A 20,528-nucleotide genomic window follows, 5' to 3' on the forward strand; every position below is an offset into this window, starting at 1 on the left:
TTTAAAATGCCAGCAGCAAAATAGTTCCGGCTTTCTTAGTGAAGATAACACTTTCTACAGTGACGATAACACATTTTAGAGTGAAATAAATCACTGTAAAATGTGTTGTCATCACCGAGTGACTGATAACACTTTTATTTCACTGATATTTGAAGATTTCACTAAATGTTATATAATAAAACACATTATTTGATACCAATTTAATTTACTGCTACAGTAGTTACACCTGTATATAGTACAAACATGTAATGTGGCACTAAACACAGCCCAAATAGCTGAGGTGTGTGTGCCCAGGACAGCGTGCTTGAACTTTAATTGGAAACATGAAAATAATGTCAGTGATGTGGATTGAAGAACTGCCCAACACTATGGAGGAGGGTTTTAATTCACTGCAGGTTATATTCACGGTTATGATTGTATGTGTTCACATATTTCTTTCTGTCAGGATATGTCATGGATTGCTTCTGTGTATATACTGTTAAGTTTACTGACCATCTTCTTCCAGATTAACTAGTATTATTGAAAATATTACGAACTTCTCATCACCAACTGTATAATGGTTGTAAAACAATAAAATCAGAATTTGCTTTATGTCACAAGTCTGTTGTTTGTTTTGTTATGAAGAAAGGAAGGAAGCAAGGTTTTATTTAACGACGCACACACAACACAGTTATAGGGCACTTTTAAAATAAAGAAGCACTTTTTCCGTTTTTTCTTGGAGCAACTGCATAGCACCCCCACACCACCAACTCCACTGCCTCACTCTAGGTTTGACCCTGAAATTGCATCATGTGTGATTGCATTATGTGTGATTAGTACTACCGGGTATTAGTCATGCATTATTTGTCAACATTGTTACAAGACATTCATACTCCAATTGTTCTAGAGTGACGTCAACGTACTGTCATTGTTAAACAAGTAAAGACTGCAGGTATTCAAACACGGATTACACAGTCATGCATCTATAGTCCTTCCTGGGGCAGGGTGTAGCCCAGTGGTAAAGCACTGGCTTAATGCGCAATCGGTCTGGGATCGATGGGCTCATGCATTGGGCTATTTCAAGATCCAGCCAGTGCACCACAACTGGCATAACAAAGGCAGTGCTACTTGTATGTGCTATCCTGTCTGTGGGATGGTGCATATAAAAGATCTCTTGCTACTAATGGAAAATGTAGCAGGTTTCCTCTCTTAGACTGTATGTCAAACTGACCAAATGTTTGACATTCAATAGCCGATGATTAAACAAACTTTAACTTCAAAGAACTATGAATATTATGTAAACAAAGACACATGAGACATTTCAATCAGTTTATTAAAGTCACCACATGGGTTACACATCAGTAAAAGAATGCTCACGCCAGTTCATGTGACAGACACATTTGTCGGTCAAGAATACCAAACCTGTAACCATGGATACAAAATCACTTCAAATTCTATTGTGCATGATATACTTATTTGTGTTTCAGGAGCTTTGTGGTTGAATTTTTATCCAGGATGCAAAAGTTCATACAATTCATTAGCTCAGCAAATATATTGAGTTTTTCACCAGTTCCAACCACTGATATTAAAGGCTGTGATATGTGCTGTGCTGTTCTGTGATAAAATGCATATAAAAGAACCATTGTTGCTATTCAGATGTTTTCTATCATATTACCTGCATAGCAATGGGGTTTCTTATCTAGCATACTAGACGAAGTATGTTACACCAAATAGCCACTCATTAAATAATGCCCTGGGATTCCATCAAACATCTTTTCTGATCTAAATGGCCTGACATTAAACAAAGTGATGAGGTGCTGATAATAGTTTTCTTCTCTCATTCATGTCATTCGCTGTATTATAAATGACAGAATCATTTTTTTAAACAAAAATTTGTAACTTTGCATTCTTGCCAAATCACCTGATCTTGACACCATTAAACACATTTCCTTAATTAAAATATAAACTATAATCCAGGTTGATTATCAAGTTTTGTGTTGTGATGACATTATTCTGGCCTCATAATTTCAAAGCTATCTTAGCGTTATGATATCGTTAAACCATTGTAAGCTATGACATTACTATGTCATGTGTTGCAGTGACATCATAGTCTACGATTGGCCCCTATTGGGCTATTTCTCGCTCCAGCCAGTGCACCATGACTGGTACACCAAAGGCCATGGTATGTGTTATCCTGTCTGTGGGATGGTGCATATAGAAGATCCCTTGCTGATGATCAAAAAGAGTAGCCCATGAAGTGGCGATAGCAGGTTTCCGCCCTCAATATCTGTGTGGTTCTTAACCATATGTCCCGATGCCATATAACTGTAAATAAAATGTGTTGAGTGCGTCATTGAAATAAAACATTTCCTTCTTCTTCCTTCGTAGCCTATGATGATTTTACAATATTGTAGCACTAAGATGGAGCTCTTCAAAGATCTGTAGTCAGATATTTAATGTAGGAATGGCAATGAAAACAAAAACAGTATCAACCAGAAATAAACGAGACACACACAAGGGGAAAATCACAAGGGGAAAACTTCAAGACAAATAAAATATTGCAAGTGACACAACAGATTTTGAGATTCATAGTAAAGTTGCTCGCTGTTGAGAAGAAATTAGAGTTTCTAACATATTCTTATTAAACGCAGCTTTTGCTGTTGAGTTGTCATCTTTACTGAACATATTTTCTGTTAGTTTATCCCCATCTGAGTCATCATTTCTTCTTTCACATTCCTCTTTGACAGAGTTATCTCCCTCTAGCTGCACAAGCAGTGACAAGTTATCTCCCTTTGCATTTCCACTCAACTTCTGTCCCACAGCCTTTTCTTTATCAACAATTCCCAGCACTGTTTCATTATCTCCAATCTCACTATCTTCCCCACCAATCCTACTTTCACTTTCATTTTGTTCCCAGAGTTATCTGCCCCCACAGTAGCCACTGATGATGTGGTACCCGTGCTGGATTGTCTGACAGGTATGACATTATGAGCAGGTGGTGGAGGAGATTCATCGGTTTCCCATCCCTCGTCCATGCAGGATGTGGTACCCGTGCTGGATTGTCTGACAGGTATGACATTATGAGCAGGTGGTGGAGGAGATTCATCGGTTTCCCACCCCTCGTCCATGCAGGAAGACCTGCTAACAGCTGGAGCACTTGCTTCACGTGTCAGTGGACCTTTATTCTTCTTCCTCGCTTCATTCATAGAGGAAGAATCTAAGCTCGACTGACCAGTAACTGCGACTTTACCTGACCCCGACAACTCGATACTTGACTGACCCGTAGCTGCATCTTTACCTGACCCCGATGAATCCATATTTGATTGACCAGTAACTGTGATATTACCCAAACCCGATGAATCCATATTTGATTGACCAGCTGTGACTTTATCTGACCCCGATGAATCCATAGTGGACTGACCAGTAACTGCGACTTTACCTGACCCCAATAACTCGGTACTTGACTGTCCAGTAACTCCAATTTTACCCAAATCCATATTGGACTGATGAGTAACTGGAACTTTCCCCGGACCTGATGAATCCATACTCGACTGGTTATGAACCGAAGCTCTTCCTTCACATATTTGTGGAGGTTTGTCCATCTTTTCAACTTCTTCCACACTGGATGTATCTAAGTTAGACTGTCTGACAACTGGTGCATTGGTAGGGCCTGTTGAGTTTAATCTAGACTGACTAACAACTGGCATATTCCCAAGACCCATCGCGTTCAAACTAGACTGTCTGACAACTGGCACACTGCTAGGACCTGTTGCGTCAAAACTAGACTGACTACCAATTGGTGCATTGCTAGGACCTGTCGTGTCAAAACTAGACTGACTACCAACTGGTGCATTCTCAAGCTGTGACTCTTCAATGCTTGACTCACTAATCACTGGACTGACTCCTCGTGGCACCGTCGTGATGGGACGCTCAACTAGCGAGTAACTGGGACCGGTCGTTCGCAGTGACGTGTTCTGGAAGCGATTGTGGTCGCTTTGGTCCGCAACCGATCTCGCCGGGAGCGACACGCTTCGTAAGAGAGGCTTGGGTGAGTTGCTGTGGTTGATGGAAATGGTTGCGAGCTCCAGACCGGGAGTGAGAGGAGGGGGGCAGTATTCCACCTGGCTGCTGTGTCGGAAAGGGTTCGCCGCACACAGACTTGAGTCCGACTGCGTCAAGCCGAAACAGGTCGGTGAGTCTTTGTTACCATTGTGATGAGGTGATAAGGATGATAATTCTGCCTGGGTTAATATCTCCCCAGAATTACTTCCACCAGAGAACTGTGGGTAAGAATCTAATGGACAGCTGTCTATGTGTGTTCCAACATCTGGTGATATTAAAACTTCCGCACAATTTCTGTCGTTTGTCGTTTTATCGTACATATTATTCAGTTGGTCATGGTCAAACAAAATGTTACACTTTCCAATGTCTTCAAGTCTGTCACACTCCTGTTCTCTTCCAACAGGAGGCCTGGAAACTGGAGTTATCTCCCTTCCATCAAATTCTTGTGTGAGAAGAGGTTCTGCTTCTATGTCATCCTGGCTGGCTGCGAATGGTGAATTCTGAAAATAATACAAACTTCATTTAAGTTTCACAATTCAAACTGCATGTTAGTTTCACAATACAAACTGTATTTTAGTTTCACAATACAAACTGTATTTTAGTTTCACAATACAAACTGTTTTTTAGTTTCACAATTCAAAATGTATTTTCGTTTCACAATACAAACTGTATTTTAGTTTCACAATACAAACTGTATTTTAGTTTCACAATTCAAACTGTATTTTAGTTTCACAATACAAAGTGTATTTTAGTTTCACAATACAAAGTGTATTTTAGTTTCACAATTCAAAGTGTATTTTAGTTTCACAATTCAAAGTGTATTTTAGTTTCACAATACTAACTGTATTTTAGTTTCACAATACAAACTGTTTGTTAGTTTCACAATACAAACTGTATTTTAGTTTCACAATACAAAGTGTATTTTAGTTTCACAATACAAACTGTATTTTAGTTTCACAATTCAAAGTACAAATTTTACTTTCACCTGCTAAACTGTATTTTAGTTTCACAATTCAAATGTATTTTAGTTTCACAATACTAACTGTATTTTAGTTTCACAATACAAACTGTTTGTTAGTTTCACAATACAAACTGTATTTTAGTTTCACAATTCAAAGTGTATTTTAGTTTCACAATTCAAAGTGTATTTTAGTTTCACAATACAAACTGTATTTTAGTTTCACAATACAAACTGTTTGTTAGTTTCACAATTCAAAGTGTATTTTAGTTTCACAATACAAACTGTATGTTAGTTTCACAATACAAACTGTTTGTTAGTTTCACAATACAAACTGTATTTTAGTTTCACAATACAAACTACAAATATTACTACTAGACCTGCTACTGCTGGTACTATATACTAATTCTACTACTACTATTACCGGTACTTCAACTACTACTATTAGTACTACTATTATTAATACTAATAATAATACCAATACTAATATTAGTACTGCTATAAACACTGACTACTGCTACTACCGGTACTACAATGACTACTATTAGTATGGTACTACTATTACTATTACCAATACTACTATTAGTACTACTACCAACACAGACTACTGCTACCAGTACTACAACTACTACTACTATTAGTATTACTATTACTAATAATAATACCAATACTACTATTAGTACTACTACTGACACTGACTACTGCTACTAGTATACTAACGTATAATTGAACACAAATCATTTAGATAAGAGTATGAATCATAAAAAGAGGAAGACATGTTTGTGACAAGTTTCAAACAAACTGTTTTAACATTGCAAATTGAAGATGGCCACCATTACCGTACACCAATGAGCTTCGACTTTTGATGCCATTAATCCATCATCGAATTACAGACCGACACCCAATAGCCGATGTGTCATTAAATATTTATTCATTCATTCAAGTTACAGCCATTTCAGCTTATAAAAATGTGGAACTGATATACATGTGTATACATGTCCATGTACATGTGTACATGCAGCAATCATCGATTTTACTTCCCAACACACTTGAAAGTCATAGTTAAAGGTCAACTCTATAAAGGGCTTCTAGAATTATTATAAAATCAGTGATTTAAAAAGATGAACTATAGCCACAATTAAAAATTCACTAGCCTTTCTTTACTTTAAGTTAATATGTACAATTTTACAAAATAATAATAATAATCAGATATGTCACCTAAAGAGGGAGATAGAGCTTGAAAACACTAACATTGGAGGTTGGGGTGGGGTCTTGATATTCATATTTACAAAATAGAATTAACTGTAATATTTGACAACAAAAAAAACCCTCACTAGCCATCGGGCATGATGATAGTAGTTATTTACTAACCCAACATTGAATATCACTAGCCATGGGAGTGGGGCTACCATAATCTAGAAGCCCTGTCTGGCATGGCAATAGTAGTTATTTACTAGCCCAACATTGAATATCACTTGCCATGGGAGTGGGGCTACCATAATCTAGAAGCCCTGTCTGGCATGGCAATAGTAGTTATTTACTAGCCCAACACTGAATATCACTAGCCATGGGAGTGGGGCTACCATAATCTAGAAGCCCTGTCTGGCATGGCAATAGTAGTTATTTACTAGCCCAACACTGAATATCACTAGCCATGGGAGTGGGGCTACCATAATCTAGAAGCCCTGTCTGGCATGGTAATAGTAGTTATTTACTAGCCCAACATTGAATATCACTAGCCATGGGAGTGGAGCTACCATAATCTAGAACCCCTGTCTGGCATGGCAATAGTAGTTATTTACTAGCCCAACATTGAATATCACTAGCCATGGGAGTGGGGCTACCATAATCTAGAAGTCCTGTCTGGCATGGCAATAGTAGTTATTTACTAGCCCAACATTGAATATCACTAGCCATGGGAGTGGGGCTACCATAATCTAGAAGCCCTGTCTGGCATGGTAATAGTAGTTATTTACTAGCCCAACACTGAATATCACTAGCCATGGGAGTGGGGCTACCATAATCTACAAGTCCTGGCTTTATAATAACACTGTGAAATATGTGTATGAACTGTATGGTTTAACTCTGTTTTACTGTATACTTTGTATTCCCAATAACGAGTAAAAGCTGTCAGTCATGCTGCTTTTATGTAAACTGAAAAGCTTCTGACAAAATATCTATGCTAAACATTTCAAATTTTATCCGAAAACAAGGATGCCTTATACGTGATGTCATTTTAATGTTTTTTGTGCAAATGCTTAGGCACTGATGGAGGAAATCACACAAATTACATTTCTAGTCAGGAGAGAAATCACAGCAAGTACCAGTACATCACTATTCAAGGGAGTTAATTCTTAGTCAGTTTTTTTCCCTTCAGCTGAAAAGCTATTTTAATCCAGGATTTTCAATACTTTTATAAAATTGAAATAGTCTTTATTGGAAATGAAAAGACATGTAATGACATCTGGTATTTGATTACAACTTGACAGAAACATTTTTAGTTTGGTTTTAGCTTTATTTTATTACAAATTTAACCTTAAATTTTTTTTTTTTTCTTTCTTCAGTGGCTGTCAAAACAACTGCACCACGAAGATCATCAGAGATTAACCAAACGAAACTAAGTGAAGGAGAGAAATGCTGCTAAAGCTCTCTAGAGCTATTTATCACATTAATGGGCTGTCACACAGAGGAGTAAACTTAAAGTTTGTTTTGTTTAACAACACCACTAGAACATCCATTTACTAAGATGTCAAATATTTGTTAATTTTAACATATAATCTTAGACAAGACACTTGCTACATTTTTGCATTAGCAGCAAAAGATCTTTTATATGCACCATCCCAAAGACAGGATAGCACATACCACAACCTTTGATATACCACACTGGCTGGAATGAGAAAAATCTGAATGGGCCCACCGATGGGGATTGATCCTAGACTGACCGTACATCAGGCGAGTACTTGTACCCACTGGACAATGTCCTGCCTCTTTTCTTTTCTAGACCCATTGGCCATCTGTATAACCTCTACAGTATGAAGGTCATCAGAGACTAACAGAAGTAAACTAATTGAAGCGGAGAAATGCTGCTAAACCTCTCTATCCAGAGCTATTTATCGCATTAACCCAGCCGTCACACAGGGCAGATAACTCCCATTGTGTAATGTCTTGTAATTGAACAGAAGTATAAGCAGCTTACAACTTTAACACCGATTACACTGAAGACTTAGACCATTGATTAATTAATCAGCGTTTAGTTCTATGTTTAGCCACAAATCTCGTTTGTCTCTTTTACAGGTTGTGTTCTTCTCCATTCGAGGTGGAATGGGACATAGTCCAGTAGTAGAATGCTCGCCTGAGGTGTGATGAGTCATAGGATCAATTCCCCTTGGTAGACACATTGTTTTAGTTTTTTCGTACCTGCCTCGGTGGTATCATGGTTAAGCCATCAGACATAAGGCTGGTAGGTACAGGGTTCACAGCCCGGTACCGGCTCCCACCCAGAGTGAGGTTTAACGACTCAATGGGTAGGTGTAAGATCACTACACCCTCTTCTCTCTCAGTACAACTAACCTCTAATCCTCTGTCCTGGACAAACAGCCCAGATAGCTGAGGTGTGTGTCCAGGACAGCATGCTTGAACCTTAATTGGATATAAGCACGGAAAATAAGTTGAATTGAATAGTTTTTTCGTGCCCCCTGTGGTATTTACTGTCTTAAAGTGTATACAAGAGACATCATGCTGCCATTGCAGTTGGAGAAATCTGTGTGTTAGCAGTATATATGCTCACAGCATGAGTACTATAACCAGTGAACTACATCAGATGACAAGTCTGTTTTGTTTAAAGTTTGGTTTGTTTAACGACACCACTAGAGCACATTGATTTATTAATCATCAGTTATTGGATGTCAAACGTTCGGTAATTTTGACATATAATCTTAGAGATGAAACCCGCTAATTTTTCAACTAGTAGCAAGAGATCTTTTATATGCACCATCTCACAGACAGGATAGCACATACCACGAAATTTAGTATACCAGTCGTGGTTTACCAGCTAGAACGAGAAATAGCCCAATGGGCTACATCAGATGATCAACAGCATATGATTGGTAATCATTAATGGCTATAAACCATCCCATTTCCGACACCACGAGCAGGATATCCACTGGACCACATCCCAGCTCTACATTTTCATTTCAACTTATTTTTGTGCTTATATTCAATTAAGGTTCAAGCACGCTGTCCTGGGCACACACCTCAGCTATCTGGGCTGTCTGTCCAGGACAGTGGGTTAGTTGTTAATTGGTTAGTGGTTCGTGAGAGAGAAGAGGATGTAGTGGCCTTACCACCTATGCATTGAGTAGTTAAAACTCGCTTTGGGTTGGAGCCAGTTCCGGGCTGTGAACCCAGTACCCACCAGCCTTATGTCCGGTGGCTTAACCACGACACCACCGAGGTCGGTCCCAGCTCTATACAAACCGAACTGTGGCTGTTTAATTATTGCCAGCACATTGTTGAACACAGAATTGGTTATATAACCCACTACATCTCAAACTTTTCATTTCATTTCAATCGGGGTGTAGATCAGCGATAAAGCGCTCGCTCGATGCGCGGTCGGTATGGGATCAATCCCCATCAGTGGGCCCATTGGGCTATTTCTTGTTCCAGCCAGTGCACCATGACTGGTATATCAAAGGCTGTAGTATGTACTACCCTGTCTGTGGGATGGTGCATATAAAAGATCCCTTGCTGCTAATCGAAAAGAGTAGCCCATGAAGTGGCGACAGCGGGTTTCTTCTCTCAATATTTGTATGGTCCTTAACTATATGTCCGATGCCATATACCCGTAAATAAAATGTGTTGAGTACATCGTTAAATAAACCATTTCCTTCCTTCCTTCATTTCAATTTATTTTCATACGTAAATCCAATTAATGTCAAAGCACGCTGTCCTGGACCCACCCTGTCATTTGGATGTGCTGTCTGTCCAGGACAGTGAGTCAGTGATTAGCTGCTAGTGATTTGTTAGACAGATTTCAGTGTAGTGGCCAAACTTTCACACTGAATCAGTAAATGTCATTGTGGGTGGGAGTTGCATGGTAACAAGGTGTGAACCCAGTACCTGCCAGTCTTAAGTCCAATGGATTCACCACTACACCATCGAGGCTGATCATCTCAGGCAGGTGCTCTGACCACGGAACTCCATCATGTCTCTATAAGTGAGACAAGACACAAAAAGATTAAAGTTTAAACTTTGTTTTGTTTAGTGACACCACTAGAGCATGTTGATTTGTTAATCATCAGATAGTGGATGTCAATCATTAGAGAGGAAACCCACTACATTTTTTCATTAGTAGCAAGGGATGTGGTGATTTCTGGAACAGTCTTAGAGGAAACCGGCAAGGATGTTTTGTATGCACTTTTTCACAGACAGGACAGCACATTCCACATACTTTGATATACCAGTTGTGGGGTTCTTGTTGGGATGGGAAAAAATTCCAATCAGATTATGGGTTAACTGATGAGATTTGATCCTACAACCCAAGCACCTCAGGTGAATGCTCTACCCACTGAGCTAGATCCCGCTCCATTCAGAGACTAGACACAGAAAGTTAAACGTTAAAGTCTGTTTTGCTTAACTACACCACTAGAGCACATTTATTTATCAATCATCAGCTATTGGATGTCAATCATTAGAAAGGAAACCTACTACATTTTTTCATTAGTAGTAAGGGATCTTTTATATGCACCATCCCACAGACAGGATAGCACATACCAGTCGTGGTGCACTGGTTGGAACGAAAAATATTGGGATCAATGGGGATCGATTTTACACCGACCACGCATCAAGCGAGTGCTTTACCACTGGGCTACGTTCCACCCAACAGTATGCAGCTCACTGCCTGGTCATCAGATAATCACCAACACGTCTCTGCAAACTAACGGCTGTTTCCCTCACAGTGCATTACAGTGTTTTATTGATTGCTTTTTGTTTTTTACCACAGCACAGAGGAAAGTGTTCTGGTAATAAGCGGAACACAGCCAAACACTGAGTTGTGTGCATCCGTGCATGTATAACAAAAGGATAACAGTAAAAAAACACAAGGTCACGCACATTTCACACCAGCATCTGGTCCAGAGTCGGACAGGAAGAAAGGAACATTTTATTTAATGATGCACTAAACACTTTTTCATTACAGTTACATGGTGTCAGACATATGGTTAATGACAGTAGTCAAGATAATGAGAGAAGAAAACCGCTGTCACCATAGTGGTCCAGAGTTGGAGAGGAAGGAAGGAACATTTTGGTTAATGATGCACTCAACACTTTTTTATTATGGTTATATTGTGCCACACACATAGTTAAGGACGGTCCTTACAAATAATGAGAGGAGAAACCCGCTGTCACCACAGTGGTCCAGAGTTGGAGAGGAAGGAAGGAAGGTTTTATTTAAAGATACAAGACATTTTAATTATGGTTATGTGGTTAAAGACCACACAGATAATGAGAGAAGAAACCTGCTGCTGACACGAAGTGGTCCGTTTCAAAGAGGAAGTTGGTGCTGTCAAACTGGTCAAACCCACTCAAATACAACAAAGCATCTTTTATATACGCTTTTTCAAAAACAGTTATAGTTTGTTTTGTTTAACAACACCACTAGAGCACATTGATTTATTAACCATCAGTTATTGGATGTCAAACGTTTGCTAATTTTGAACATATAATCTTTGTGAGGAAATCTGCTATATTTTTCCATTAGTAGCAAGGGATCTATTATATGCTTCACCCCAAAGACAGGATAGCACATACCACATATTGGATGTCAAACATTTGTTAATTTTAACACATAATCTTAGAGAGGAAACGCACTACATTTTTCCATTAGTAGCAAGGCATCTATTATATGCACGATTGTACAGACAGGATAGTGTTTCACAATTGGTCACATGAGTAAGGCCGGGAAGTCCATATTTATTCTTATTTCATGCTTTGTGAGTCGGCTGCCTTTTTTTTCTCTCTCTCTTCCTACATGGTTGAAATTAAGTTTTATGTGGCTGGTATTGGCTGTACAAACCGGCTGCTCCCCGCCTCGCTCGTACAATCAATTGTGGAACATCCCTCAGGGAACGATACACACACCACGGCCTGTGTGCTTGAGGAGCAGACAATTCTAAACACGGAGAGTTTTATTTGCATTTATGTCCTTCTGACGTCACTGTTAGCATCTCGTAAGACTTGAATAGTGACAACAGAAAGGCGTAAAAACAGTTAACTATATCTGCATTTAGAGTTATCTGCTCTTCATACATACAGGTCCTGATGTAGAAGAAAAAGAGGAAGATAAAAAAAAAAAAATAATAATAAAAAGAAAAGTTTAAAAAAACCCCATGGTGGTTATGTTATGAAAGGAATAAAATAAAATTAAATGCAAACACAAACACAGCAGAGAAAACTGTTAAATCTGCAATCTGAACTGCCCATCCTACAAGTAGCACTATACCAAATAGCATCCCACCAGGTCAAACCGGGTCAAAGTTCAAAGCTCACCCAACTTTGAATGTCGTACTAAAGTGGTGAGATGTAACTTGTAAACACTAAATATTAAACTATATTTATATTTAACATTATTTTCGTGCTTATATCCAATTAAGGTTCAAGCACGCTGTCCTGGGCACACACCTCAGCTATCTGGGCTGTCTGTCCAGGACAGTGGGTTAGTTGTTAGTTGGTTAGTGGTTAATGAGAGAGAAGAGGGTGTAGTGACCTTACACCCACCCATTGAGCCCTTAAGAACTCGCTTTGGGTTGGAGCCCGTACCGGGCTGTGAACTCTGTACCTACCAGCCTGTAATCCGATGGCTTAACCACTGCGCCACCGAGGCCGGTTATTAAACTATAGCAGCTGAGATTGCAGCTTCAACACAACTAAAAACATATACCTACTACTGCCAAGCAGACTACTCTGATACGAACTGAACCTGTGAACAATGAACACTGTAAACAATGAACAATGTGAACAATGAAAGTATGAACAGTGAACATTACAAACACCAAGAATAATGAACACTGAACAACGACATGGTATGAACAGTGAATATTATAAACACTGTAAATAATTAACACTGTGAACAATGAATATATGAACAGTTGACATTACAAACACTGAACAATGAGTGATATAAACAGTGAACTTTACAAACACTGTATAATGAACATTGTGAACAAAGAATGGTATGAACACTGAACAATGAACATTACAGATACTTTATAATGAACACTGTGAACAAAGAATGGTATGAACACTGAACAATGAACATTACAGATACTTTATAATGAACACTGAACAAAGAACGGTGTAAATACTGTGAACACAGATCGTTATGAACAGTAATAGTATAAACACTGTGAACAATGATCAGTGAACATTACAAACACAAAGTTAGGAATAAAGATGATTTTCCCCACTCTTTTTGAGTTGCACAATAAAAGCAATAACAAATTAATTGCGCAGGTTATTGACTTTATCCTGTTCAGGATGAATGTGGAATTTCCGTTTTACAAGCCTCATGGAGTTCCCCATTTTTACCTTCACAGAAAAGAGCCGATAACGTACATTGTTAACCTGTTATTCTCTACATACAAGACAAACTAGAGCAAGAGGAAAAACACTACTAAAATAGAGAGGAACTGAAAATAAACATGCATTCAAATTTTAGTCCATACTAGTGCTTCTCAACTTAGGCCTAAAACAAACAGTTTTTCTAGGAACCTGACCACACCTAGACATACTCTAGTTTCAACCCGTGAAAATTAACACTAAGTTTAGTTAATCTACAAACCTGTAACACATTTGGATAAAGTTACAGTTGAGTGAAACACGAGTCTGTGACTTTGAAATGGTGAAATACCCTCTAAAAATAGACTAAAACTCGACTCCATAACTATTACTTCTCAGACACACATGTGTTTTTAAAAATATGAGAAATGCATTTTGTGATATTAAAAACACCAGGATGACCACAAACACTTCAAATGTATGGAAACTGATAATGTAAACAATAAAATATAAGTAAAGTATGATTTAAGTTATCAAAAATGTTTATAAATGTCAAAAATATGCCTTAGTGTTTAAAAACTAGGGTATGTCCCTTTAATATGTAGATGAAGAGTGTACATATATAAGATTTTATCTGGAACCTTGAAGTAAATGTAGTAAACAAAACCTTAAAGTGAATCAAAATAATATGTTTGTAGGTTGATTTATGTCTTACAAAATGAACATGAAAGGTGATAAAACTCTGAGGTAAACAAGATGACACTTGTTTCTCGGAAGGTTTGTCTATACAATACACAACAAAAGACTGTGAATTAAAAATGTGGACACTATACAGACAATGCGTTTTACACATAACAAGACCACTGTGAATTAAAAATGTGGACACTATACATCATAAATGTATACTAGCATAGCATAGCTACATTACAAAATCACTCATTTGACCTCTAGGTCATCGTACAACATAGCTGAAATAACAGAAATAATAATTTTTCCCCGTAATGTATTATAGTCTGCAGGATAAAGTTAATAACTAGTTATAATTATGTAGAATATTGGCTTTATCCTGTTCAGGCCGGCTGAGAATTTCCCATTCTTACTTTCACAGGATAAAGCCAGTTGACATCCTACGTCATTAACTAGTTATTCTCTCAATAAATGTTACAAAACTCCTGAGATAAACAAGACTTTACTCGGACATGCATTTAAAGTCAAGTATACAAAAAATACCGCTTGATATCTGTAACAATACTAAATACCGTACTGATACCGAGGTAAATCACCCCCAAAATACCAATACCAATACTGATACTGAACCTGAAATTTCAATACCGCCCAGCTCTACTTTACACATAACAAAAAGACTGGGTGAATTAAATACGAAAATATAAATTTGACGAGACTCCAGAGACAAACAAGACGTCACCTTTCTCCTGCTGGGTTCCTCGTCAATGAACTGGAACGACTGCTGCGACACACTCGACACCGGCGTGGATGGGTCTGATGCTGACGTCACGACAAGCAGTGGCATCTTGTCGGCAGACATCTTGGGAGAGTCGTTTCCGGACTGGTCGCGGGAAAACACGCCGTTCTGACTCTGGTTGCTCCACTTGTGCTGGGTGCAGTTACTCTGAAAATAGGAGATTTAACTCACGTATAATTAGCTTATATCATATCAAGGTAATTTTAGTTTTATATCTGATGTTATATATAATATGTATATGTACTGATATATAGAGGATTCGTCACGAGTATTTTTTAATATGGAAAATATCAACCGAGTCTTTGTCAATCAGTATTTGTTGAGTCTCTGCCGAGACAAATACCAATTAACTAGCCCTTCATGTCTCACATGCTTATGTGCTTGAACTGTAATTGGATATTACATGTATAAGCCTGACATTTAAAATGAATCAAGTTGGATAATACATGTATAAGCCTGACATTTAAAATGAATCAAGCTGGATAATACATGTATAAGCCTGACATTTAAAATGAATCAAGTTGGATAGTACATATATAAGTCAGACATTTAAAATGAATCAAGTTGGATAATACACATATAAGCCTGACATTTAAAATGAATCAAATGAAGCCGTGAACCTGGTAGGAGCTTGATTTACTCAGCATGGAGTCTCGCCGGATCTGTTCTGTCGACGCGGTCGGGTTGCGCAGCGCGATGCTGCAGCTACGAAACGTCGGCCGCTGGGCGAGGATCCGCTCCTCCTCGTAGCGCTTGTAGTAATACCTGTAATGAAAGGAAGGAACAGTGAAACCTGTTTAAACCGGGCCCTCGACAAACTGGAATCCTGTCAAAACCACACCCTGAACAAAGTGGAATTCTAGCTTAGCTGTCAAAACTGGACCCTGAACAAAACAGAATGCTGTCAAGATTGAACCCTGAATAAACCGGAATTCAGTCGAAACTGGCCAAGTTTCATGGTCTCAAATTTTATTAATTAAGAAACACAACCCTCTATAGACAGCAGATCCTGTCTAAAGCAGATAAATATTCTGGCCCCAGCATGTCCTGTTTAGACAGGTTTCAGTGTAAGAGCATCAAACTTTAAATTTGTATTGAATACTGCCATGCCTTCCATTTGTGAGATATTTCACAGACCTTGTTGTTATATAAAGTGAAACCTTTAAAGGCCACAGACCACTGACCTATTTATTGGTCTAACATAGTATTACCTGAACAAAAATTATTTGATTTGTCCCTAAATGTACTTTATTCAGCCATTTTCATAACCACCATACTCCATTTATTAATGATATTTTGTAAAAATAATTGAATTATGGCAATGGTTCATAATTCAAAAACTAAAACTGCCGAGAGGGTTGACATGGATTTCACTCCATCATGGTTCAGTAAAGGTGATGCGATAGCTAGATTTGGTTTCCAACAATTAATGTAATTTTTAGTTATTATATATTTTTAGAGAAATAAGATCCTTAAATCCGTGACAGTATGCCTTTAAAATTCAGATCATCATGCAACAAATACTTTTCACCAATATTAACCAAACAAAAGTAATATTCATGGTCAATCTATGTAGATTTTTTGCATTAAAGTTAGGAAGCGAAAACACTTCAGGGATGGATTCAGGCTTTTCTAACGGTGGGAGATGGGGTAACAAAGTTTTAAAGAAGGTATTTTGAGGCTGTTAAAGTCAAATAAGCTGAACTCTCAAAGAGATTGAGATCTGTAGGAAAGAAGGAAATGTTTTATTTAACAACGCACTCAACATATTTTATTTACGGTTATATAGCGTCAGACATATGGTCAAGGACCACACAGATATTGAGGGAGGAAACCTGCTGTCGCCACTTCATGGACTACTCTTTTCGATTAGCAGCAAGGAATCTTTTATATGCACCATCCATAGACAGGATAGCACATACCACAGCCTTTGATGTACCAGTCATGGTGCACTGCTGGAGCGAGAAATAGCCCAATGGGCCCACTGACGGGGATCGATCGTAAACTGACCGCACATCATGGCAACTCAATGTTGTATATTGTGAGTGATGAAGTAAACAAACAGTGAACAAGTGATTAGAAAGGGCACTTCAAACGAGTGAGGGATGGGGTCATGTGATCCAATGCACTTCCTAAAACTAGCAGTCACGTAACTCCCTCATTATTGTTGTATTTTTCATAGAATATAAATGGAATTTTATTTTTTTAACAACATCACTAGAGCAATATTCTATAAAAACTGTTCACATAAAGAGTTTGATGAAAACTGGGCACCTTGGCAAAGATGTCTAGAAAATTAAACTTAGCCTTAATAGTTAAAAATAACTTCAATATTAGACACATACTGTTTTGGTTTTTTTGTAACCTAAAAGCCAATTAAGAATTGACCGCAATTATTTTTTGGTTCATGCATGTATGAACCGAAAAAACGATGTGCACATTGTATGAGCCTGTGTAACGGGTCATACAAAAGTGTGCACATTGTTTTTTCGGTTCATACATGCATGAACCAAAAGTTAACTACGGTCATATATTATAATTAAATTTATATGCATACTTTAACAATACATAACTGAATTTATTTTGTTTAGCTTTAAATATGCCTGTAGTATTGTTTGTGTAAACTTCATTGATACTTATGTCGCATAAGAATGCGAACGTTCATTCACTATCATTTGAATCAGGTGATTTTTTTTTAATGACATCATTTTCTCTAGCTTCTGTGCATTTTTACGGATCGTTTAGTTATATTGGAAGGAATTGTCCTATTCGTGTTTAGTTTATATTTTATGAAAGTGAACGAAGGGAATGTGTCTAACATTTATGCTGTTGGTGGAACCGTTTAATTTTCGTCAACAGCTGTAGAACATCGCTTACAAGTAAGTTACGGAAGTGAAGTTTCCTACATGATTTCTTTGGCCACTGACCGAGTCTCATGTCATGATTAGCGAACAGGTTTTTTTTTTTTTTTAAATCAATGCATATATATCTACATGTCTACTCTGCTTTTAGCATTTTCCATTAATTTATCGTATACATTTTTTGTAGCTTTCACATGTGTTTTCTTCAAAATATCTAAATATGATTCCCAGAATAATCCGACTTGTTGCACAAAAGTAGTGCAAGTCAGTGGGGGGGGGGGGGGGGGGGGGTAAAAGGCATGGCTTAATTTTTCTCGGTTCACCGAGATATGAACGAAAAAAAAGTAAGCACTTCTGGACCTATCAGATTGTCATAAAGTGTATAGACGCAAAGAAAATTTTATTATTAACGTTTGTTTTCTATATTTGGAAATATGGATTTTTCTTTTCTTCTTTTCTCTCTGTCTATCTGTTTAAATTCTCTTTTATTATATATTTATATATTTATTCTGTCATTAATTTTGTGTTTCAAATTTGACTGTTTCAATTAACTAGTAATTTTACTGAATGCACTTTATATTTACGGTATGTATCTATTGTAAGATAATGATTTCAGGGTCCCAACCCTGACATTATCAATAAATAAATATCTGGGGCAATAAAATTATTTAAAAAAAACAAAAAAAACATCGCTAGAGCATATTGATTTATTAAATCATTGGCTATTGGATATGAAACATTTGGTCTTAGAAAAAAAATCTGCTACATTTTTATCATTAGTAGCATTATATGTACCATCAGTGTTTTCATTAGTAGCATTATATGTACTATCAGTGTTTTCATTAGTAGCATTATATGCACCATCAGTGTTTTCATTAGTAGCGTTATATGTACTATCAGTGTTTTCATTAGCAGCATTATATGCACCATCAGTGTTTTCATTAGTAGCATTATATGGACCATCAGTGTTTTCATTAGTAGCATTATATGTACTATCAGTGTTTTCATTAGCAGCATTATATGTACTATCAGTGTTTTCATTAGTAGCGTTATATGCACCATCAGTGTTTTCATTAGCAGCGTTATATGTACCATCAGTGTTTTCATTAGCAGCGTTATATGCACCATCAGTGTTTTCATTAGCAGCATTATATGCACTATCAGTGTTTTCATTAGCAGCGTTATATGCACCATCAGTGTTTTCATTAGCAGCGTTATATGTACTATCAGTGTTTTCATTAGTAGCATTATATGTACCATCAGTGTTTCTGCCAGATAGACATTGTTTTCATTAGTAGCATTATATGTACCATCAGTGTTTTCATTAGTAGCATTATATGTACCATCAGTGTTTCTGCCAGAAAGACATTGTTTTCATTAGTAGCATTATATGTACCATCAGTGTTTTCATTAGTAGCATTATATGCACCATCAGTGTTTTCATTAGTAGCATTATATGCACCATCAGTGTTTTCATTAGTAGCATTATATGTACTATCAGTGTTTTCATTAGTAGCATTATATGCACCATCAGTGTTTTCATTAGTAGCATTATATGCACCATCAGTGTTTTCATTAGTAGCATTATATGTATTATTAGTGTTTTCATTAGTAGCGTTATATGCACCATCAGTGTTTTCATTAGTAGAATTATATGTACCATCAGTGTTTTTATTAGTAGCATTATATGTACTATCAGTGTTTTCATTAGTAGCGTTATATGTACTATCAGTGTTTTCAATAGTAGTGTTATATGCACCATCAGTGTTTTCATTAGTAGCATTATATGTACTATCAGTGTTTTCATTAGTAGCATTATATGTACTATCAGTGTTTTCATTAGTAGCATTATATGTACTATCAGTGTTTTCATTAGCAGCGTTATATGTACCATCAGTGTTTTCATTAGCAGCATTATATGTACCATCAGTGTTTTCATTAGTAGCGTTATATGTACCATCAGTGTTTTCATTAGTAGTATGCACCATCAGTGTTTTCATTAGTAGCATTATATGTACCATCAGTGTTTTCATTAGTAGCATTATATGTACTATCAGTGTTTTCATTAGCAGCATTATATGCACTATCAGTGTTTTCATTAGCAGCGTTATATGCACCATCAGTGTTTTCATTAGTAGCAGCATTATATGCACCATTAGTGTTTTCATTAGTAGCATTATATGTACTATCAGTGTTTTCATTAGCAGCATTATATGCACCATCAGTGTTTTCATTAGCAGCGTTATATGCACCATCAGTGTTTTCATTAGTAGCAGCATTATATGCACCATTAGTGTTTTCATTAGCAGCGTTATATGCACCATCAGTGTTTTCATTAGTAGCATCATTATATGCACCATTAGTGTTTTCATTAGCAGCGTTATATGCACCATCAGTGTTTTCATTAGTAGCGTTATATGCACTATCAGTGTTTTCATTAGCAGCATTATATGCACTATCAGTGTTTTCATTAGCAGCGTTATATGCACCATCAGTGTTTTCATTAGAAGCATTATATGCACCATCAGTGTTTTCATTAGCAGCGTTATATGCACCATTAGTGTTTGCACCATTCGTGTTTCATTAGCAGCGTTATATGCACCATCAGTGTTTTCATTAGTAGCAGCATTAT

The 20,528-nt window shown here is 37.3% G+C and overlaps 1 protein-coding gene across 2 annotated transcripts in view; it reads right to left on the bottom strand.

Annotated features, from left to right (window-relative positions):
- Nucleotides 1–2,236: 2,236 nt before the first annotated feature.
- LOC121390171 (mucin-12-like) overlaps nt 2,237–20,528 on the bottom strand; it is an 83,352-nt gene continuing 65,060 nt past the window's right edge. Inside the window, exons 6-9 of one of the 2 annotated variants that reach the window (XM_041521923.1) lie at nt 15,656–15,800; nt 14,979–15,182; nt 3,371–4,541; nt 2,237–3,277 (exon numbers count right to left, since the gene is read on the bottom strand). In XM_041521923.1, coding sequence (XP_041377857.1) covers nt 2,784–3,277; nt 3,371–4,541; nt 14,979–15,182; nt 15,656–15,800 — 2,014 coding nt within the window. In that variant the 3' untranslated portion in view covers nt 2,237–2,783. Of the gene's footprint in view, nt 4,542–14,978; nt 15,183–15,655; nt 15,801–20,528 lie in introns of both variants that reach the window. The other variant, XM_041521922.1, reaches the window with a different exon arrangement.

The sequence above is a fragment of the Gigantopelta aegis genome, chromosome 15, assembly GCF_016097555.1.
Source record: "Gigantopelta aegis isolate Gae_Host chromosome 15, Gae_host_genome, whole genome shotgun sequence".
NCBI classification, from domain to species: domain Eukaryota; kingdom Metazoa; phylum Mollusca; class Gastropoda; order Neomphalida; family Peltospiridae; genus Gigantopelta; species Gigantopelta aegis.